The sequence below is a fragment of the Amblyraja radiata genome, chromosome 15 (assembly GCF_010909765.2).
Source record: "Amblyraja radiata isolate CabotCenter1 chromosome 15, sAmbRad1.1.pri, whole genome shotgun sequence".
Classification (NCBI taxonomy): Eukaryota; Metazoa; Chordata; class Chondrichthyes; order Rajiformes; family Rajidae; genus Amblyraja; species Amblyraja radiata.
Genome location: NC_045970.1, coordinates 34,393,231 through 34,417,244, shown reverse-complemented (window position 1 = coordinate 34,417,244; position 24,014 = coordinate 34,393,231). Strand labels below are relative to the sequence as shown.

General features: G+C 46.9%; 1 protein-coding gene across 5 annotated transcripts in view; it reads left to right on the top strand.

Moving 5' to 3' along the window:
* The window catches only part of LOC116981189 (VPS10 domain-containing receptor SorCS1-like), a 720,890-nt gene that overhangs the window by 562,780 nt on the left and 134,096 nt on the right, over positions 1–24,014 (top strand). For all 5 annotated transcript variants that reach the window (XM_033034012.1, XM_033034011.1, XM_033034009.1 and 2 more), the window contains exons 8-12: positions 4,813–4,902; positions 12,298–12,477; positions 13,107–13,253; positions 14,591–14,693; positions 18,366–18,454. In XM_033034012.1, the coding sequence (XP_032889903.1) occupies positions 4,813–4,902; positions 12,298–12,477; positions 13,107–13,253; positions 14,591–14,693; positions 18,366–18,454 (609 nt within the window). The remainder of the gene's footprint in view (positions 1–4,812; positions 4,903–12,297; positions 12,478–13,106; positions 13,254–14,590; positions 14,694–18,365; positions 18,455–24,014) is intronic.

The window sequence follows — 24,014 nt, the reverse complement described above, 5'->3', positions numbered from 1 at the left end:
TTAAACATTAATATCTCTCTGATTTTTCATCAATGGGAAAAATCATCTGGTCCCGGAAGGCGGAGGCGGGCTCTGAGCGAGGTGGCCAAAAATGACGGCCGTTGGTGGCGGCGTTCTCTCGGAAATCGCAGCACAGTGGGCCAAAAGCGGTCAAGATCAGACTTTTAGTAATATAGATATCAACTAGACTAAGTGAGACCCGTTGGGTCTCAGTCACACGGGAGGCATGCCAGCGCAACCCATTCCCCAATGCAAGATACCACCACTCACCCGTTCCCCCAACGCAACCCTTTCCCCAACGCAATATTCCACCACTTACCCATAGCCCCTAACTGCGCAGGTGCGGCTCATTTCCCCTCATCCCCAAGCACTCCCTCCTCCTCCTCTTCATGTGTGGGAGGAGGGGAGGGTAGGGAGGGAAGTGGGGTGTGTGGCAAGGGGGTGTGGGGTGGGAGGGGAGGAGGGGTGTGGGGTGGAGGGGAGGATGGGTGTGTGTGGACGGGGAGGTGTAGGAGGGGGAAGATGGTGGTGTGGGGGGAGGGGGTGTGTAGCGGGGAGTGGGCGTGTATGTGGGTGGGAGGGGTGTGGGGGCGGGGGTTGTGGGGGCGGGGGGGTGTGGGCGGGGGCGAGTATGGTCGGGGGGGCAGTGGGGGAGGAGTTGTGGGGGAGAGTTGTGGGGGGAGGGGGGGTGTGGGTGGAGGGGTAGTTGTGGGGGGAGGTGGGTGTGTGGGCGGGGGGGAGTGAGCTCTGAGAAAAGAAGGGGAAGAGCCATGTGGGAGAGGAGGGCCTGGGGGAGGAGCCAGCGAGGGAGACCAGAGGGGTAGTGGCTGGAATTGGCGGTGCGATGGGGACTCACAGCGGGCACTGGTCGTCTCCTCGGCCGGGATCAGCTTCCCCACTTTCCGTTTGGCGACATCTCCAACTCCGGGCTGGGCAGGGTCTCCGACGTTGCTCAACGCTGGCTGCACGGGGCTGGGCTGCTCAGGGCTAAGCTGCTCAACGCTGGGCTGCTTCAGGTCCCTCCGAAAATTGTGTCCGGTTGGAAACCTTCGGCGGCCATCCTCAGCTCCAGTAAAGACTCGATGGCGCAGGAAGGGGCGGACCGTCCCAGTGAGTGACAGGGGAAGAGACTAATGCATGCGCGGTTTTTAAGATTTTTTAAACCTCTCTAACTTTTACGACATTCAACCGATTGGAACGTAACTTGGTGCAACCGCAGCATAGGAGAACGGTGAGTGAACTGGCAAAGAATCGTAGCGCTATCATGAAACGTTTTTGCGTAAATAGAAAGACCGCACAAATCGGAAGATAACAAGATCAGAGTTTTAGTTATATATAGATAGATAAATGGACGGCACAGCGGCGCAAGTGGTGGAGTTGCTGCCTTGAAGCGTGGAGACCCGAGTTCTGTCTGTACGGAGTTTGTACGTTCTACCCGTGGCCGCATGTGTTTCCTCCATGTGCTCCGGTTTCCTTCCATACTACAAATACGTACAGGTTTGTAAGCTAAATGGTTTTGGTAGGTGTTAAAATTGTCCCTAGTGTGTGTAGGTGTGTATGGGGTGATCACTGGTCGGTGCGGACTCGGTGGGCCGAAGGGCCTATTTCTGCGCTGTATCTATAAAGTCTAAAGAAGCACATCATGTTCTTAAATCAAAGAAGATTTTATGCATAGATGTTGACACCAAACTGCGTAGCCAAGAGATGGTGTGTAGAACTTGAGGGGAAGTGACCAAAAGATGATGCATTTTACCTGTCATTCTTTCTGGAATTGGATTGAACTACTTCCTGAATGAACAAGCAGTATCTTCTTCATTTCTGTCTGCTTTTAACGGTGTTTCATCCTTTCCAACACATGTCTAACCAAAGCAAAAGAAACTCATATTCCTTATGATTCTCAGATACATTTCAGTGCTCCTGAATTGGCCCAAGGATGATCTTGTACACACAATCGTCACCTTGGGCAACTGATCTGCCTCATTCTGATTGCTGGGCATTTCTGCCCATTCGCCGGCTGTTAGTCCTGACCTGCGAATCGGCACAGTATCGATGCTGTTACCTCACAGTTCCAGTGACGTTTGTTCGTTGCTGATCTCGGGTGCTGTTTTATGTGTGAAGTTTTCACATTCTCCTTCTGCTAGTGGGGATTATCCTGAGTGCTCCGGTTTCCTCCCATACCATAAAGGCACGCTGGTAACTTAATTGGCCACTGTAAAGTGCCCACAATGGTGATGGAGGGGGGTGTTGGGGAGGGTGGAACATTAGAGTGGTATGAATGGATATGTGGGTGAGAAGAGGTAACAGTTTAGCTTTTTTTAGTTCCGTTTAGTTCAGTTTATTGTCACGTGTACCAAGGTACCGTGAAAAGCCATTGTAGCATACTAACTAGTCAGTGGAAAGACAATACATGATTACAATCGAGCCGTCCACAGTGTACAGATACACGATAAAGGGAATAGCATTTAGTGCAAGATAAAGTCCCCGAGGCACGAATGTTGGAAATGGCCGAGAAAGGAGAGGGACAATTGGATGGAGGTGGCGGCTGGAACCCTTTTGGCCAGTTGCAGCTGGGACTGTGAAATGCTGCCAAAACCTGCCGACTCTTGCATATAGTGGGCTGTTTGCATGCATTATGTACTTATTGTAATTACATATGGCAATAATCTTATGATTGTATGTAATAAGAGAATTTCACTATACTTTGGTGCAGGTGATAATAAAGGAATCATTGAACCATTGAACCATTGCAGGGTTAAATGGCGTTCTGCCCATTGCCACCAACCAGGGATATTATACACCATCACCATGGTCTTGTTTCTTCCTAATACCATTTGAATCAATAGACAAAAGACAATATTTGCAGGAGTAGGCCATTCGGCCCTTCGAGCCAGCACCACCATTCACTGTGATCATGGCTGAGCAGCCACAATCAGTACCCCGTTCCTGCCTTCTCCCCATATCCCTTGACTCCGCTATCTTCAAGAGCTCTATCTAACTCTCTTTTGAAAGCTTCCAGAGAGGGCCTCCACTGCCTTCTGAGGCAGAGAATTCCACAGATTCACAACTCTCTGGGTGAAAAGTTTTTCCTCATCTCCGTTCGAAATGGCCTACCCCTTATTCTTAAACTGTGGCCCCTGGTTCTGGACTCCCCCAACATCAGGAACATTTTTCCTGCCCATGGCATGTCCAATCCCTTAATAATCTTATATGTTTCAATAAGATCCCCTCTCTTCCTTCTAAATTCCACTGCATACAAGCCCAGTCGCTCCATTCTATCAACATATGACAGTCCGCCATCCCAGGAATTAAACTCGTGAACCTACGCTGCACTCCCTCAATAGCAAGAATGTCCTTCCTCAAATTTGAATCAAGCAATTGAACCGGGGGTCTGCCGTGGAGAAAAAAAACGAATGCAAAGAGAAACTTTTTAAACAAATGAAAGCTATTCATGCTGTTGATTATTACACAGGTTCCTTCGATGATTATTCAAAGGTTCTAATAAACTCATGCCGATCACAGCAGGAAGTAACTGTTGTTCTGCTGTGATTGTCAAGTGACTGAGAAATACAGGTTAATTACAGTAAACCGAGAGATCTATTTCCTTGCTTGCTGAATTGATGAGTGAACCAAATTAATTTCCCGCCTGTCACATTGAAAGTGATGAAGTGCTGAAGGAGCAGAGGGCGCGGGTGAGGAGAGGCAACGTTACACCACATCACGAGGCATGGATAATCAGAGAGTGGCAGAAATCAGACCTTGATCCGCCCTCTTGCTGTGCTTCACACATCCACATCTCACACTTCCTGCAGAGGGTTGTGTAAAGGGCGGCACAGTGGCGTTGCTGCCTTATAGCGCCAGAGACCCGGGTTCGATCCTGACTATGGGTGCTATCGGTGCGGAGTTTATTTACGTTCTCCCCGTGACCACGTGGGTTTCATCCGGGTGCTCCGGTTTCCTCCCATGTTCCAAAGATGTACAGGATTGGAGATTAATTTGCGTCTGTAAATTGTCACTCGGGTGTAGGATAGTGCCAGTGTACGTGTGATCGATGGTCGGCACAGACCCAGTGGGCCAAAGGGCCCGTTCCCGCGCTGTATCTCTAAAGTCTACAGTTCTTGGGCAAGCCTGCAGAAAATAGATTCAGAGTAAAGCAAAAGTAACGGTTTAGTTTAGTTTAGTTTGGAGACACAGTCTCTTCCACCTACCAAGTCCACGCCAACCATCAATCACCCGTTCACACTACTGTTATGTTATCCCACTTTTGCAACCACTCCCTACATACTAGAAGCAATTTACAGAGGGCCAATGAACCTACAAACCCGCACGTATTGGGATGTAGAAGGAAACTGGAGCACCCGAAGAAAACCCATGTTATCACCAGGAGAATGTGCAAACTCCGCAAACAGTCAGCCACCAGAGGTCAGGATTGAACCCGGGTCTCCAGCACTGCAAGGCAGCAACTCTACTGTTGCGCCACCGTGCCACCCTTCTTCACACAGCTTCACATAAGACGAGTGACGACTTGTGTTTATACAGCAGCAGAAATGATAATAGTGTATTAACAAACAAATGGCAAGGCAGAGCCAGTGTGATGGTAGCAAACTATTTCTGATGACGTTAACCTGATACAATACAATGAGAAGAAAAATGATTCCAATGTTAGAAGGTTCACAAAGTGACTGTGTTATTGAGGCCATTTTGTCCTTCTTATTAGCAGAGAGCACGTCAAACATGCTTGACTTGACTTTATGCGCATTGTTGTCTTTTTACAGCCTGTGAATAATTCCTGCCATTTTGTGATTCACTCCCAAGGTGACATCTGGTAGACGGGTAACCTACTACGTGTCATATCGGAGAGAGGACTTTGCAGAGATGAAGCTTCCCAAATATTCATTACCAAAGGTAAAACGCCTACAGTGTCAGCACTCTTTAGAATTCAGGTAGCACCCTTCCTCAGGCATCTTCACCAATGTTTCGTGGTTAAGTCTTTTTATGCCTTGTTGAGGGAACCAGGAAGCAAACTATGCTTGAATGGTTTGGTCAGGGCTTAGAATTGGCTTTTACCTTCAACGTATCATTATAATTAGTTGAGTTTAACAGCCCTTTGGTGTTAACGCTAGGAGGATAATGACTTTCTCATTGGCCAATGGTCAATTTACTCCTCATTCTCCTTGCTTACCTTGGTGGAAGTGATTTTATGAATGAAATAGTAATCATTGATGGAGATCCAACAGAATACCCCAGGCATGGACAGTCTGGTTTTAGTTTAGAGATACAGCGAAGAAACAGGCCCTTTGGCTCACCGAATCCACGCCATCCAGCGATGCCCGTACACTAGCATTATCCTAAAGACTAGGGACAATTTATACTAAAGCCAAATTAACCTACAAACCTGTACGTCTTTGGAATGTGGGAGCAAACAAGAGCAACCAAAAAAAATCCACGTGATCACAGGGAGAACGTACAAACTCCACACAGACAGCACCCGGAGTCAGGATTGAAGCTGGGTCTCTGGCATTGAGAGGCAGCAGCTCTACTTTGTGCCACAGTGGTTGCACCACTAACCACTTCTTGAACCAAACTAATCTCATCTTTGGGCAAAGACAACAACCTGCAGGTCTGAAATGCAAAATGGAAAACATTTAGCAGATGGGTAGAAATAGACACAGAGAGTTTGCACTTCAGGTCGGTGACCTTTCATCAGAAGTCAGCAAATAAATGACCCTGTGGAGAAGGGATGGTGAGGGGTGAAGAGAACAAAGAGAAGATGAGTGATAGGTCAAAGCCTGGTAGATAATGATTGGCACAAGCTGGTCATCATGCTAGCTGGAGGAAGGCAGGGAGGTGGGCAAGGCCACCTGAAGAAGGGCAACTAGAGGGAGGTGAATAAAATATAAAAATATCAGTAGAGAGAAGGAACTCCTGGAGAAACTCTGGAACTCTTGTGGAGTTCTGGGTTTGATCCTGACATCGGGTGTTGTTTGTGTAGAGTTTGCATGTTTGGTCGTGGGGCATACTGAGACTGACTCCCCCCCCTGCAATCTTTGCACATCCCCAATCCTTTCCACTCGCCACCTTAATTTCATGTTTCATGTATTTTGTGTTTATGACTGTTGGCAGATCAATTTCGCTCCTGGGAAATATAAAGTTCTATCATATTGTATCGTATGTTCACCACGTGATTGTGTAGGTTTCCTCCGGGTGCTCCAGTTTCAACCCACATCCCAAAGACGTGCAAGTTTGTCGGTTAACTAGTCTCTATAAATCGCATCTAATTTGCAGGAAGTGTATGCGAATGTGGGATAACGTAGAACTTCTGTGAACGGGTGATCGTTGATCAGTGTGGACTCAGTGGGCCGAAGGGCCTGTTTCCATACTGTATTTCTTAACTAAACTAAACTAAACCTATTTTCAGTCTGAAGAAGGGTCCCGACCCGAAATGTCACCCATCCTTTTTCTCCAGAGATGCTGCCTGACACTTGAGTTACTCCAGCACTTTGTGTATACCTTTGGCATAAACCAGCAGGGCAGCACAGTGGCGGAGTGGTAGAGTTGCTGCCTTACAGCACTAAGGACCACCTGAGTTCGATCCCGACTATGGGTGTTGTCTGTACGGAATTTGGACATTCTCCCTGTGACCACGTGGGGTTTTTCCGGGTGCTCCGGTTTCCTCCCACACTCCAAAGATGTACAGATTTGTGGGTCAATTTGGCTTTGGTAAAAAAATAAGGTAAATTTTCTCTTGTGTGTGGGATAGTTCTAGTGTACGTGGTGATCACAGGTCAGTGGGTCGAATGGCCTGTTTCCATGCTGTATCTCTAAAACTAAAACTGAGAAAGAAAGCAGAGCTCCACAACGTGATAAAGTAATTAAACCTAATTTAACCTGAGGCTTCAGCTGGAAGAGGGCCAATTCGGGTCCTGAGTCTGTTCCCATACCCACTGTCCAGGAGGGCCAAGTTAAAATGGGCATGATAGTTGCACTGCAGCAGAGCAACAGTTCAAATTGGAAGTGTTGGAGGAACTATCCCTAGGGCTTGGAAATTAATAAAGACTGGCTTAATAATTGCAAACGAGTTTAAGTCTTTTCCCAACAAAGAGTAACATTGGTTCCACATGCCAAATGTGCTCCATTTAGCCAGCGATCTTTTTAGTTTAGTTTAAGACATAAGCGTGGAAACAGGCCCTTCGAATCACAGAGTCCGTGCCGACCAGCCATCACCCGTTCACACTGGTTCTGTTATCCCACTTTCTGTTCCACTCACAACGCACTTCAGGAGAGCACAGTGACACAGTGGTTGAGTTGTTGCCCTACAGCGCCAGAGACCCGGGTTTGATCCTGACGATGGGTGTTGTCAGTGTGGAGTTTCTATGTTCTCCCTGTGGCTGTGGGTTTTCTCCGGGTGCTCCGGTTTCCTCCCATGCTCCAAAGACGTACGGGTTTGTAGGTTAATTGGCTTTGGTAATTGGCTTTGGTAAAATTGTAAATTATCTCTAGTGCGCAGGACAATGCTAGTGCACGTGGTGATGCAGATTGAGTGGTCGGCGCTGACTCAGGGAATTGAAGGGCCTGTTTCCACGCTGTATCTCTAAAGTATAAAGACTAGGGGTAATTTCACAGCAAGCAATCTAACTACAAACCAGCACATCTTTGGGATGTGGAAGCAACCGGAGGAAACCCACGCGGTCACAGGGAGAGCGTGCAAACTCCACACAGATGGCACCCGAGGTCAGGATGGAACATGGGTCTCTGGAGCTGTGAGGCAGCAGCTCTACCAGCTGCGCAACTGTGCCGCCCCTAAATCTCAGTTTACAAGCATTATGTCCTGAAGATTCAACCTGCACATTACATAAAAACAGAAATACTGATGCAATCTCTCTTGGCATCAGAGCATGAAATGAAAATAGCAGCAGGCCGAGGGGATCATTGCAAAAGCAAGACAGGAAGGATGCAACCGACCAGAATCAAGTTAATAGTGAAACAAGCAGCACATAGATGTGCTACAGAAGAATAAGATTCCGTGCCCTTGGGAGCAACGGGTGGTCAATTCCTTGGACTGCAGGAGGATGAGGATGATCGTATGGAGGCATATAAGATCATGAGAGGAATAGAAAGGATAAATGGATCAGATGAATGATTGGTTCTAGATTACCAGTGGAGAGGGGAGATACAGGAATGATCAGCAGCAAGGTAAGACAACCAAGGGCCAGGGAGTTAAATGCCTCTCTCTGTCCACTGTACTTCCTACTGATGTGGAATGAGGCCATTTGGCCCATTATGTCTTCGCTAGCTCATTACCCCAGTAATTCTCCCAGAAGAGGTACCAAGGTCTGAAGAGGTTAGAATTTCAATTAAACAAAAAGTGTTGGAGCAACTCAGCGGGTCAGACGGTACCCGGACGTTGCGTCGATGGACGAGAAGCCGAAGCAAAGAAGTGGAAGCCAAATAACCGAACGGAAACAAAGCCCGAACGTCAACTAACCGAAAAGGGTGGGACGCCTAAATGCAAACTAACTGAAAAGGCGGGACGCCTAAAAGCTAAAAGCCAACTAACTGATAGGCTGCATCGCCTAAAATCAAACTCACCGAATGTCCGCTCAGCCGAAAAGTCAAATAACGGACTTGTCGTCGCCGGGGGGGGGGGGGGGGGGGGGGGGGGCGGGACATCAGCGATTGGACCAGACCCCCGCGTCCATCACATCACTGGCCGGTGGAGATGGGAGGGTGGGGGTCATTTTCCCACACTAGCCATAGGTAGCTGGGCACTCTGAACCCGAGCACCAAGTTGTAAGCGGCCGAAGGAGCGCATCCCTCGGGACAGCCCCCACTCTCCCACGGCCACGGCCACTCTCCCCCATGCAGCCGCACTGTGACGGGCTGTGTGTCGGCAGCGCCGGGTGGAGCTTAGGTGTGGGACAGGCTGGTTCCTCCGCCCACCCAGTGTCACTGACCGCAATGCACCGCCATCAGACCCCAAGCCCCACACCAGGGTGATTTCCGACCCCCCGACCCCCGGACCCCGACCCACACACGGGCTGATTTACCCTCTGACACCCACACTGGGTGATTGAATCCCACCACGGCCGTGGGGACAGACGGCTCGGGGCATTGGCAGCCATAGTAAATCGCTTTTAAAACATGGGGGGACATGATGGTGAGCTGATGACAAGTGTGAATGATAATGGACAATTTTATCTCCTCCCACCCCACCCCACCCCCTCCCGACAACAAGAAGCATGTTTTATTTATTACCGTCTGGTTGCCCGCGTAACGTACACAACAGGCTCCCACGCACAAAACACCAGATAATCTGTAAACTGTTTTAACCGAAGATGGACACAAAAAGCTGGAGTAACTCAGCGGAACAGGCAGCATCTCTGGAGAGAAGGAATGGGTGACGTTTCGGGTCGAGACCATTCTTCAGACCTGAAGACTGAGTCTGAAGGGTCTCGACCCGAAACGTCACCCATTCCTTCTCTCCAGAGATGCTGCCTGTCCCATTGAGTCACTCCGGCATTTTGTGTCTATCTTTGGTGTGACAGTTGTCTCATTTCATCGGTTCCATGTATTGCGCGCATGGAAGAGACCCTTTACATGCCGCTTGCATCTATTCATCCAAGTGTGCTCTTAATGAAATCTCACATCTTTGCGAGGGAGGGATGGAATGGATGTAGCCACCGGCTAAAGCAAAGGCATAGTTACGACAGGGAAATAATCCCACCACCTAATTAACCAAGTTCCCCAATGTAAGAACTATTTATACATGAAACATTTTTGTTTTTGATTTTTAATGCCGAGTTAAAACCCCGTCCTGTGGGAAGGGCTTGCGGCAGCCGGTTTTATAGTGCCTTCATTGTTGGTAGGTGCTGTCCTTTCACATGGACCGCTTACAACTTGGTGCTCGGGTTCAGAGTGCCCAGTCACCTATAGCTTGTGTGGGAAAATGACCCCCACCCTCCTGTCTCCATCGGCCAGTGATGTGATAGACGCGGGGGTCTGGGCCAATCGCTGACAAGTCCCCCCACCCTCCCCCACCAGCGACGTCATGTCTGTTATTTGACTTGTCGGCAGAGCGGCCATTCTGTTAGTTGGCTTGTAGGCGACGCAGCCTTTCGGTTAGTTGGCGTTTCGGCAGAGCGGCCTTTCGGTAAGTTTGCTTTTCGGCAACGTAGCCTTTTGGTTAGTTGGCTTTTAGGCATCCCGCCCTTTCGGTTAGTTTGCATTTAGGCGTCCCACCTTTTCGGATTGTTGGCGTTTCAACTTTGTACGCTTTGGGTTATTTGGCGTTTCGGCTTCGTTTCCGTTCAGTTATTTGGCTTCCACTTCTTTGCTTCGGCTTTTCGACCGTCGGCACCACGTTCGCACACGGGGTCAGACGGCATCAGTGGAGGGAATGGATATATGATATTTTGGGTCAGCCCATTTTCCCAACGTACCCTTCAATTCCACACCCTCCATCACGACGGGTGATTTACAGAGGCCAAATTGCCCACTAACCTTTACTTAGGGATAGGGGAGGAATTAAGAGGAAATCCACAGGGTCATGGGGAAAACACACAAACTCGGCACAGACAGTACTGAGAGTCTGGATAGCACAGGGCCAATGGGGTTGTGAGGCAGTAGCTCCACCAGCCGTACCACTGTGCCACCCAATACATGATATGACAAAGGATAATTAAAAAGCAATTTTCCTTGAAAACTCTGGAGCATGACAACTGCTTTTGAGCCAAATGTCGGAACTGATGATGTAAAGTTGGTTTTCTCCTTGCAGTTACTCTTGAAAAGATGGTAGCCAGCATCACCAAGGACCCACACCACCCTGCCCACACTCTCTTATATTTGAGGAAAAAAATTAATAGAGTTCCTCCTTATATTAGTTTAGTTTAGTTTAGAGACACAGCGCGGAAACAGGCTCTTCTTGCCACCGAGTCCACACGGACCAGCGATCCCCGTACCCACGAGCACTGTGCTACACACTAGGGACAATTTACAATTTATTTTTACCGAAGCCAAATGAACCTACATATTTGGAATGTGAGAGGAAACCGGAGCGCCCGGAGAAAACCCATGCCATCACGCGCAGAACGTACCAACTCCTTACAGACAGCACCCATGGTCAGGATCGAATCCGGGTCTCTTGCGTTATAAGGCAGCAACTCTACCGCTACACCACCATGCCATCTTGGAACAAGACCCAATTGTTCCTGAACTAAAGTTTTACCGCATGACATTCTTCCCTCAGCCAAGAATAGGTTGATTGGCGCGTCAGCCTATTTGCACCATTTGAAGGTCCCCCGCCAAGTTACATACTTTTCTGGGTTGGAATTAAAACACTGGTCCCTCATCAATACTGGGCCTGAGTCTGCTTTCAACAATACCATGGCAGTGCCTTCACTAAAAGGGCTGGAATGATTCACGAAGGCAGCTCACCACCACTCTTGAATCTTGACTATCCAATAATGCTACAAGAAGTGCCCAGTCATTGCAAGCCTCCTTTACCTTCCCCGTACATCCTGAATGGATGCTTGTGATTTTCGGCTGTGTTTGGTAGCATAAAACTCAACGTATGTTGAACACTGAATTCTCCAATTTTAGGTAACCTCCTACTAAACCCTTCCACAAATCCCCACCCCCTTTCTTCCCCACACCCTTCTTTTTTTTCCATCCTCCCATCCCCCTTCTCCGTTGTGACACACCTAGACTAATATTTCTCCCCACCTTGCTCCATTCTCCCTCCAGCTTCACAACTCTCACACCTGCTTTTATCTCTGGCCTTTGTTCCAACCATCTGCCTATCAAACCCCCCTCACCTACATTCATTGATTACTTGCCACACTTTGCCCCTCACTCCCAGCTTTCTAGCTTCTAGCTTTCTAGCTTCTAGCTTTCCTCCTTCCCACCAATCCGTCTGAAGAAGGATCCTGACCAGAAACATCACCTATTTCTTTTCTCCAGTGATGCTATCTGACCCGCTGAGTTACTCCAGCTTTTTGTCTCTATCTATCCATGTACATGTTTAATTCTTTGTTAAACATTGCAATAGTCCCTGCCTCAACTACCTCCTCTGGCAGCTCGTTCTATCTGCCCACCACCCTGTGTGTATAAAAAGTTACCCCTCAGATTCCTATTAAAACTTTTCCCCTTCACCTTAAACCTCTGTCCTCTGGTTCTCGATTCCCCTACTCTGGGCAAGAGACTCTTTGCGTCCACCCGATCTGTTCCTCTCATGATTTTGTACACCTCTACTAGGCATAAGACCTCTCAGCGTTGGTTACATGCAGCTTTCTGTCTCGGCAGGACATGCACATTATCAGCACGGATGAAAACCAAGTGTTTGCTGCCGTGCAGGAATGGAACCAGAACGACACGTACAACCTCTATGTGTCGGACGCCAGAGGAGCCTACTTCACTGTCGCTATGGAGAATGTGAAGAGCAGCCGAGGCCCAGAAGGGAATGTAATGATCGACCTCTATGAGGTAATGTAATGTCTGTACTCAGACATTGTAATGTCTGCACTCAGCAGCGTGCTCGAGACTATGGTGCTTCAGGTAACATGACACAGGGGAACCAAACCATTTACACAGCAAGTGACCATACTGACCTTGATATTGCAGCACTCCAACTGGTAAACAGATCTGATTATTCACGGCAGGATCAAACTGGAAGAGACTAAGCACATCATTGAGTCATACAGCGTAGAAACAGGCTCTTCAGCCTAATTTGCCCTTGCCGACCAACATGTCCCATCTACACGTCCCACCTGTCTGCATTTGGCCCATATCCCTCAAAACCTGTCCAATCCACATACCCGTCTAAATGCCCAACCGATAAAGATCCTACTGCAATCTTTGACAACCATCTTCACTTTCTACAAAACCACCCATTTTTGTGTCATCTGCAAACATGCTAATCTTGCCATGCACGTTCATAAATGGCCTTTCTTTATTGGCTATATATCCCCATCGATTGAGACTTTGTTCCACTAAGGATTTTTCAAGAAATGTATTAAAACCATGTCAAACTTCAATTGATTTGGATTGGATGTGCTTTGAAAATTAGCCCCCATTTCAGTTGATGGTATTTTAATTGTAACCATTTTTCCTAGGTAGCAGGGATAAAGGGAATGTTCTTGGCTAACAAAAAGGTCCAGAAACAGGTCAAGACATTCATCACGTACAACAAGGGAAGAGATTGGCGACTTCTGGAGGCTCCGACCACAGATCTGAGAGGCAAGGACCTTCACTGTCTTCTGGTAAGCCAACGTACATAGTCTCACCCATCATTCATCTCCTCATCTTATTGCGTGATACTGAGGCAAAAAATTCATGCCAAATTGTACAAAAACAATTGGCTAAAATGTACATGAAGTATTGGAAGTCTGAGGAAAGGTCCTGACCCAAAACGTTGTTTGTCCATTTCCCTCCACAGATGCTGCCTGACCCACTGAGTTTAGTTTATATTCACAGTGTGTAAACAAGCCCTTCAGCCCACAAAATCCACAGCGACCAACATTTACCCAAACGCTAATTCAATTTTACACACGAGGTACAATTTACAAAAGCCAATTAACCTACAAACCTGCACATCTTTGGGATGTGGTAAAAAAACGTTTCAGATCAGGGCCCTTCACCAAGTAAAATGGCTGTCCATTCCCTCCATAGATGCTGCCCAGCATGCTGAGTTCCTCCAGCACAGTGGCGCAGTGATAGAGTTGCTTCCTCACAATGCCAGTGACACGGGTTTGATCCTGACCGCGGGTGCTGAATGTGCACGGTCTTCATGTGACTGTGTGGGTTTTCTCCAGGTGCTCCGGTTCCCTTCCACATTCCAAAGACGTGCAGAATTGTAGGTTCAATGGCTTCTGTAAATTATCCCTACTGTGTAGGGTAGAACAAGTGTACGGGTGATTGCTGGTCAGTGCGGACTTGGTGGGCTGAAGGGCCTGTTTCCACGCTGCATCTCTAAAACCAAACTAAAACACTTTCTGTTTTGCTCAAGATTCCAGCATCCTCGTGTATCCATCAGAATGGGGATGATAATTTCTCCATTATTACAATAAAATCAAAATATTCAAATTAATGTTGAAATCTGAAATAAAACAGAACAATGCTAGAAATTCTCAGCAGGTGAGGGGGCATTGTTGAGACACAAACAGATTTAATGTTTCTGTTTGATGAACTTCACCTAATCCATTTTGTTCAGCATTTCCATAATTTTCTATCTTTTTGTTCACGTTTCCAACGTCTTGAATTCTCTATGTATCGGAAGGAGCTGGTTTACTCCAAAGGTAGACACCTTTTCATACTTTTAGTTTCATTCTCCCCTGACTCTCAGTCTGAAGAAGGGTGTCGACCTGAAACGTCACCTATTCCTTTTCTTCAGAGATGTTACCCTGACCCGCTGAGTTACTTTGTGTCTATCTTTGTGTTGAATTATTTATCAGTTCCTATTAATCAGGATCTTTCCCTCTAAGATGATGCACTGTGAAGATCTGTCATCTTAACGGCTCAGGTCACCTTAGTACTGTGGTAGATAGCAGTGATGGTGATGACTGGTTTGAATCATACTGTGTGTGACTCCTGTTTACAGCCGTACTGCTCCTTAAATCTGCACCTGAATGTGGCACAGAATCCGTATACATCTGGCAACATTGGCAGCAAGGATTCGGCACCGGGCATCATCGTGGCTTCAGGTACTGTACCACTCAAGGTTTTGTTTTTGGTTAGTTTAACGATACAGCATGGAAACAAGCCCCAAGGCCCATTGAGTCCACGTCGATCATCGATCACCCGTTCACACTAGTTCTATGTAGGAAGGAATTGCAGACAACAGATGGCACAATGGGCTAAGTGCTCGGCTGGCAACCTGAAGGTGGCCGGTTCGAATCCTGCTTGGAGTGTGTACTGTCGTTGTGTCCTTGGGCAAGACACTTCACCTACCTTTGCCTGGGACTAGAGACGGAAATTAGCTACTGATTGGCTACAATCTCGCATATTTACATGCAAATGCTCATTAATATGCACTGTCCCTATAAACAAAACATTATTATTATTATTATTATTATTATTACACCGATGATAGACACAAAATGCTGGCGTAACTCAGTGGGACAAGCAGCATCTATGGAGGGAAGGAATGGGTGACGCTTCGGGTTAAGACCATTCTTCAGTCTGGAGAAGGGTCTCGACCGAAACGTCACCCATTCCTTCTCTCCAGCGATGCTGCTTGTCCCGCTGAGTTACTCCAGCATTTTGTATCACACTAGTTCTATGTTATCCCACCTTCTCATCCACTCCTTACACACTTGGGGCAATTTTACAGAGGCCCAACTAACCAACAAACCTGCACGTCTTTGAGATATGGGGGTGAAACTGGTACACCCGGAGGAAGCCCACGCGGTCACGAAGCAGAATATTAAACTTTAGACTCAAGCAATATAGCGTAGAAACAGGCCCTTCGGCCCTTCAGCAATCACCCCATACACCAGCACAATCTATCCTAGGGACTATTTTCAATTTTTGGACCGAAGCCAATTAACCTACAAACTTATACGTCTTTTGGAAATGCTGCTGCAGGTAAGAATTTAATTGTTCCATTATTGGTACATATGGCAATTAAATACTCTTGATGGTTGGTACAGTTGCGCAGTTGGTAGAGCTGCTGCCTCTCAGCGCCAGAGACCCTGGTTGGTGCTTAACCTGTGTGGACTTTGTGTGGAGTTTGCACGTTCTCCCTCTGACCACTGGGTTTCCTCCAGGTGCTCTGGTCTCCTCCCACTTCCCAAAGACGTGCAGATTTGTAAGTTAATCGACCTCGTAAATTACCCCTAGTGTGCAGGGAGTGGATGTAAAAGTGAGATAACATAGAACTGGTGTGAACGGGTAATCGATGGTTGCCGTGTATTCGGTAGGCCGGAGGGCCTGCTTCCATGCTGTATCTTTTAATCAATTTTTCATCAATTGATTACTTCAATCTTTCAATCTATCTGCAAACGTTTAGTTTAGGTTAGTTTGGAGATTCAACGTGGAAACAGGCCCTTTGGCCCACCGAGTCCACGCCGACCAGCGATCACCGCACAATAACTATGCTACACATTAGGGACAATTTCTATTGTTTTTATCCATAGCCATTTAACCTACAAATGAGTACATCTTTGGAATGTGGGAGGAAATCAAGCAACCGGAAACATCCATGCAGGTCACGGGGAGAACGTACAAACACTGTATCGACAATACCCGCAGTCAGGATCGAACCCACGTCTCTGGTGCTGTAATGCAGCAACTCTGTCGCTGCACCATCTTGGTGTCACCATTGGTAGATGTCTTTCAGCTGTTTCAGATTTTGGAATCCCATCCCAGAAACTCTGAAACCCTCTGCCCATTTTGTTGTATCCCTTTGACCAAGATCATTGTAACAATTGTCAAGCATTGTCCAGTCATGTGTATGTCATGTGCACAAGTGCAATACAATGAAAACTTAAGGGCCTGTCTGTCGCACTTCGGCGTCATTTGAACGTCACGCAGATCGCGCGCGAAGATTTTGTACATCCCAAAACCCTGGGGCGCCGTGCGCGACCACACGTCACTGCCTACGTCACCATGCACCATGCGCACATCACGTGCGCGGCACAACGCGCGCATCGTGACGCGTAAATGATGTTGTGTAAATTACGTGCGAATGCCGCCCAAGTGGGACAGGCCCTTTACTTGCAGCAGCATCACAGGCACATGGACATAGAAAACACACAAAAAATTAAATTATACATAAATTACACGTGGATTCAAGACAGTGAAGAGCAAAAAGACTGTGCAAACAGAACAAGGCACGACATATTGCAATGTTAATGTTTGTTTCCTTGGGCATTTTACTGGTTTGTGAATGTCATATAATCCAGCTTGCTGTTGTTGCTGTCACAGGTAGATGTGCCATTATAAATTCACCAGACAACTCACCCACAGGAATAATTCCTCCTCTTTCTCTTGTCATATGATGTCTCTCTCTCTTCTTCTTTGCTGGCGTGGAACTTATTCAGTAGAACATACTAACAATGGACAAGGTTTCTATACAACGATTAGACCTGAAATTATTCATACACATTCATCAGGGGAACAGTTCAAAGGCCTTCCAAATAGTTTTTTTTTGGGAGGGGAATCTGAAAAGGAATGTTTAATTTAGTTTTGTTCAGAGATACACTGAGTCCGTGCAGACCAGCGATCCACACACACTAACACTATCCCACACACTAGGAACAATTTACATTTTTACCAAATCCAATTATCTTACAAACCTGTACTTCTCTGGAGTGTGGGAGGAAATCATAACACCTGGAGAAAACCCAAGCAGGTCACTGGGGGAACGTGCAAACTTCATACAGACAGCACCTGTGGTCAAGTTCGAACCCGGATCTCTGGAGCTGTAGGGCAACAAATGTACCACTGTGTCACTGTGCTGCCCGAAGTGAGTTGTGAGTGGATCAGAAAGTGGGATAACAGAACCAGTGTGAACGGGTGATGGCTGGTCGGCACGGACTTGGTGGTTTGAAGGGCTGGTCTCTGAGCTATAAGGCAGCTACTCTACCGCTGCGCCTTTGTGCCGCCTAGTTACATGACCTGACGCTAGATTTTCACTGGGATCTGCAGTTTTCTGAGACTTCCTGTCATCCAAAGATAGTTATGAGATCAAATTTTACTGCCAGGTCACTCCATATCTACCCCAACATTGTTGCGACACAAGGAACTTCAGATGGTGAAATCTTGTTACCCTGTTATAGGAAAGATGTTGTCAAGATGGAAATAATGTAGGGAAGATTTACAAAGATGTTGCCAGGACTCGAGGGCCTGAGCTATAAGGAGAGATTGAGCAGGCTAGGACTTAAAAAAATCATGAGAGGAATAGGTCAAATGCACAGAGATTTTGCCCAGAGTTGGGGAATCGGGAACCAGAGGACATGGGTTTAAGGTGAGGGGGAGAAAGATTTGATAGGAGCCTGAAGGGTAACTTTATAACACAAAGGGTGGTAGGTGTATGGAACGAATTGTCGGAGGAGATAGTGGAGGCGGATAATATTGCAATGTTTAAGAAACATTTAGATAGGTACATCGATAGGACAGGTTTAGAGGGAAATGGGACAAGCGCAGGCAGGTGGGACTAGTGTAGATGGGACATGTTGGTCGGCATGGGCTATGACTGTTGCAACATTTTAATAGCTTCAGTGCCTTGGTGAAGTCCTGGGACAGTGCAAAGTGCTTCAGAAACTCTGGCTTTCTCTGCCTTCTTGCATTTGCAGGTTGTCGGTAGTGGTCTGGTGTAGCAGTGAAATAAAGGTTCAGGAGACTGATATCTGGTGGTTTTATTTGAATTTCAGGTAACGTTGGCCCTGAACTAAAAGTGGACAACGACAACCCCACCGGCAGCATGTTCATCTCAAACGATGGAGGAAACTCCTGGAGACAGGTAATAAGTTCATAAAGTCATAAGAAATAGTAGAATTAGGCCATTTGGCCCATCGAGTCTATTCCGCCATTCAATCATGGCTGATCTATCTCTCCCTCCTAACTCCATTCTCCTGCATTCTCCCCATACTTCTGACACCTGTACTAATCAAGAATTAGTTCAGTAACGGTGAAGGGAAGACATTTTCTCCTCATGAGCCTGCATTTGACCTTCCTTGACTGAGTTAACATTGTCAAAGAAATGTAGACACAGGGAACTGCAGATGCTGGTTCTCCAGAGATTATCTTTAATCAGATGTTATTGGACTTTGTTTCTTTGGCCAGAGCCATGGGTTGAGAGGAGAGGCTGGTTGACCTTTGCAGTGTCCACATTGTTGATACTCTTTCACTTGGACCCCAGCCTCTGATGAATGGAATCATTTGGTATCTATCTTACACTGAAGTATCTAACTGATCATCAACAAATCAACCTCCCTTCCATTGGCTCCCATCCACACTTCACACTGCCTCGGCAAGGCCACCAACATAATCAAGTGCCAGTCTCATGCGGTCACTCCATCTTCCCCCCTCTGCCATCAGTCAAGAGGCACAGAAGGGTGAAAACGCACGCAACCAGATTCTGAGACAATTTCTTCCCAGCTGTTATCAGGCAACTGAACCATCCTCTCACCAATTAGAGTGTGGTCACGACCTCCCATCTACCATTGGAGTCATTTGAACTGTCTTAATTTGGACTTTAATCAACTTTATCTTGCACTAAACATCATACCTTTCATCCTGTACTCTGTGGATGGCATGAGTGTGATCATTTAAGGACTTTTCACTGAGTGGATAGTACGCAATGGTACCGGTGACTATAATAAACTAAACTAAACTAGGCAGAGATGCTGCCTGACCCACTGAGTTACTCCAGCACTTAGTGTCAAAAGAAAATTGACTATAGGGTTATGGGGATGCATAACTTCGATACAAAGTGTTGTCCATCCCTGTGCCTCCATGGATCCTGCCAGACCCGCTGAGTCTGAAGAAGGGTCTCGACCCGAATCATCACCCATTCCTTCTCTCCAGAGATGCTGCCTGTCCCAGTCTCCAGAATTTTGTGTCTACCTTTGGTTTAAACCAGCATCTGCAGTTCCTTCATACAGAGTTCCTCCAGCAGTTTGCCTATTGCTTGTTGTACCCGACTGATTATGTGCTGTTGCAACAGTAATCCTGCTCAGTAGAAGAGCAACTGCGGCTTTGGACTTTTGGATATATTTTACCTTGTAAGATGGCACCAGAGCATGGCAACTCTTTGCGTGGTGGTCTCAGAGGAGGGTCTATTATCATCTGAAACATTCACTCGACTCTTTCACTTTTCTCCCTGCAGATCTAGCTACATCTCTCCCTTTGTTCCAACTATTGCACTTGAGTTTGGCTGGATTGTTTTTATGTACAGTATTATCTGATTTACCCACTGCATTGTTTCACTACATCTCAGTACACGTGCCAATAATAAGCCTAAACCTAAATCTAATGCAGGTTTACATAAAGTGCAGGAGCAACTCAGCGGGTCAGGCAGCATCTCTGGAGAAAAGGAAAAGGTGACACTTTGGGTCGTAACCCTTCTTCAGCCTGACCTGCTGAGGTGTTCCAGCACTTTGTGTCTATCTTCAGTATTAGCCAGCATCTGGAGTTGTTTCCTACACACTAATGTAGGTTTAGGTTTAATATTGTCACCTGGACTTGATTTGCCTGCGATTCAAACAGATCAGATATGCTACACATAGATACAATCAATTCAAACTCAAGTACGATAGATAGAGCAAGCGGGAGGATACAGACTGCAGAATACTCAGCATTGTAGCGCATCAACAGAGACAATTTCCAATGGACATTACCCGTAGCTTAAGGAAGTAATGTTGCGAAGCCTGATAACAGAGAGGAAGAAGCTGTTCCTGAGTCTGATGGTGGGCGCTCTCAAGCTTCTGTACCCTCTGCTGGAAGGCATCAGGGCGAAGGAGAAATGACTAGGATAGGACACGTCTTTGAGTATGATGGGGACTTTTCTAAGTATAGATGGGGTCAATGATGGGAAGTCTGGTCTGTGTGATGAACTGGGACGAGAAGCCACTGGTATGTGGCTACCATCCTTGAGATTACATTGAATGTTTAGTTTAGTTTAGAGATACAGTGTGGAAACAGGCCCTTCTGCCCACCGAGTCCATGCCGACCAACGATCATCCATTGACACTAGTTCTACGTTATCCTACCTCCACATACTCAACTCTAGGGGCAATTTAGAGAAGCCAATTAACCTACAAACTTGCACATCTTTGGAATATGAGAGGAATGCAGGGCACCCAGAGAAAACCCACGCGGTCCCAGTGAGAATGTGCAAACTCCGCACAGATTGAACTTGGGTCTCTGGCGTTGTAAGGCAGCAACTCTACCGCTACGCAACTGTGTCACCCATCTCCAGGTCACAATCCTGTCTCAATGCAACGATAGCCAGAATTGATTCTTGTGCTGTCTTTGTTTAGTTTAGTTTAGTTTGATATTAGAGCACGGAAGCTCACCGAGTCCGCACCGACCAGCGATCCCCGCACATTAACACTATCCGACACACACTAGGGACAATTTACACTTATACCAAGCCAATTTACCTACATACCTGTATGTCTTTGGAGTTTGGGCGGAATCCGAAGATCTCAGAGAAAAGCCACGCAGGTCACGGGGAGAACGTACAAACTCCGTACAGACAAGCCCCCGTAGTCAGGATCGAATCTGGGTCTCTGCTACTGCAAGCGCTGTAGGGCAGCAACTATACTGCTGCGCCACCACGCCTGTCTTGCGACACAATCTCAGTATAGGCAGCCACACACTAAATGACCAAACAATGAGATAGGTGTCCGGTTAAGCCAGAGAAGCGGTGTTTTGCTGGACCTTGGAGCAGCCTGCTGTCAGAGTTAACAGGCAGTGTTGGTAAATCGTTTGATCCACAAGACAGCACCTCTGACAAGGTGTCGGCACTATTGATGCTTTCTACTCATCATTCAGGGCATGAGCCCAGAACTTGCTGATTCAGAAATGTGAACACGTACACAGGTCCAATTTACAGCTGACATTTATATCAATAATTTTTTTTTTTTTTTAAAAGATGTGTCTGCCATATTCTCAAGAGCGTGCTGTTTCGAATTTCATCCTCAGTCTGCAACAGGAGCCGATTAATTTCTAGGACTTCAAGTAAAAAGAACCTTGACTGTTCCCAGTCATTGTGAGACCATGAGGGTGGCACAGCGGCGCAGCGGTAAAGTTGCTGCCTTACAGTGTCAGAGAACTGGTTTCGATCCTGACTATGGGTGCTGTTTGGGCATAGTTTGTACATTCTCTCTCTGACTGCGTGGGTTTTCTCTGTGTGCTCCAGTTTCCTCCCACACTCAAAACACATGTAGGTTTGTAGGTCAATTGGCTTCTGTAAATTCCCCGTCGTGTGTTTACGATATAAACAGCATGAACGGGGAGGTGATTGTTGGTCGGTGCAGACTCTGTGAGCCAAAGGGCCTGTTTCCACGCTGCGTGTCTAATGCTCCTGTCCCACTTAGGAAACCTGAACGGAAACCTCTGGAGACCTCATTGCGCCCCACCCAAGGTTTCCGTGCGGTTCCCGGAGGTTTTTGTCAGTCTCCCTACCTGCTTCCACTACTTGCAACCTCCGGCAACCACCTGCAACCTCCAGAGATGCTGCCTGACCCGCTGAGTCAATCCAGCATTTTGTGCCTATCTTCAAGTTAGTTGGTTATTGGGCTGCTGTAAATTGCCTTTAGTTTATAGATGAGTGGGAGAATCTTGGAGGAGTTGATGGGAATGTGGGAAGCAGAAAGTTGAGTCATAGATAGTCATTGAATCCTAATGCGGGGATACAGGCCTTTCAGCCTAACTTGCCCACGCCGGCCAACATGGTCCAAATAAACACTACTCCCACCTGCCTGTGTTTGTCCCGTATCCCTCTAAACGTGTCCTATCCATGTACCTGTCTAAAGGTAAGTACAGGAAGTAGTCCAGTATTAATATAAATCAGTGCTTAATGATCAGCATGGGTTTATGGGGCTGCAGGGGATGTTAGCATTCTGTATGACTCTGTGGCGCTAATTATAGTCTGGCATCTTCGTTCACGCGGAGACCAGCGGTGAATTGTTATTCTACTGTATCTATAAACAAGGACCTTGTGACGAGCAGGATTATCCCATCCTGCCATTAATTCAGCAAACTTATGCCAAATAAAGCAAACACCTTCACATTCATCAGGATGTTGCGAAACTTTTTGAAGGATTTCTGATAAATAATTTGACAGCTACTTTCTCTGTTTTAGCAGAGGACTGAACTTGAATGGCAAGGCAGTTACTGCGAGAAGTATGCGTGGGCGAATTCAACAAATCTTAACCGAAAATACAATTAACTAATTTAAGAAATGAACATTCTCAAAGCCGCTCCGATTCAAGCTTTAAGTCAGAGTGACAGTCTGCATGAAAAGTGATTTGGAGCATATAACGATCCTCCATCAGGGCAAAGCAAAAACTGAAAGAGTTTTAGAGTCATACAATGCGGAAGCAGGCCCTTCAGCCCAACTTGCCCATGCTGGCCAACATTCCCCATCCACTCTAGTCCCACCTGCCTGCGTTTGGCCCATATCTCATTAAACCTATCCTATCCACGTAACCGTCCAAATGTTTTTCGATAGTACCTGCATCAACTACCTCCTCCAGCAGCTTGTTCCATACTCCCACCACCCTTTGTGTAAAAAGGTTGCCCCACCGGTTTCTAGGTTTCTATTAAATCTTTCCTCCCTCGCTTTAAACCTGTGTACCCTGCTTCTCGATTCCCCTACTCTGAGTAAAAAACTGTGTATTTACCCTGCCTATTCCCCTCATGATCTTATACACCTCTATAAGATCACCCTTCATCCTCCAAGGAATAAAGTCCTGGAAATTTCAGTAGGCCAGGCAGCAGTCTGTGACCCAGTGCCACACACGTGAATTTCTCTTTCCGTAGATACTGCCTGACTTGCTGAGTATCGCCAGCATTTTCTGCTTTTGTGTCTGATTCCCAGCAACTACAGGTATGAAGAAAGACTGGATAGACTTGGTTTATACTCTCTAGAATTTAGGAGATTGAGAGGGGATCTTATAGAAACTTACAAAATTCTTAAGGGGTTGGACAGGCTAGATGCAGGAAGATTGCTCCCGATGTTGGGGAAGTCCAGGACAAGGGGTCACAGCTTAAGGATAAGGGGGAAATCCTTTAAAACCGAGATGAGAAGAACTTTTTTCACACAGAGAGTGGTGAATCTGGAACTCCCTGCCACAGAGGGTAGTCGAGGCCAGTTCATTGGCTATATTTAAGGGGATCAGAGGGTATGGAGAGAAGGCAGGTACGGGATACTGAGTTGGATGATCAGCCATGATCATATTGAATGGCGGTGCAGGCTCGAAGGGCCGAATGGCCTACTCCTGCACCTAATTTCTATGTTTCTATGTTTCTATGAATTCTAGAAGCAGCTTACTTCTTAATTTACAATGGCC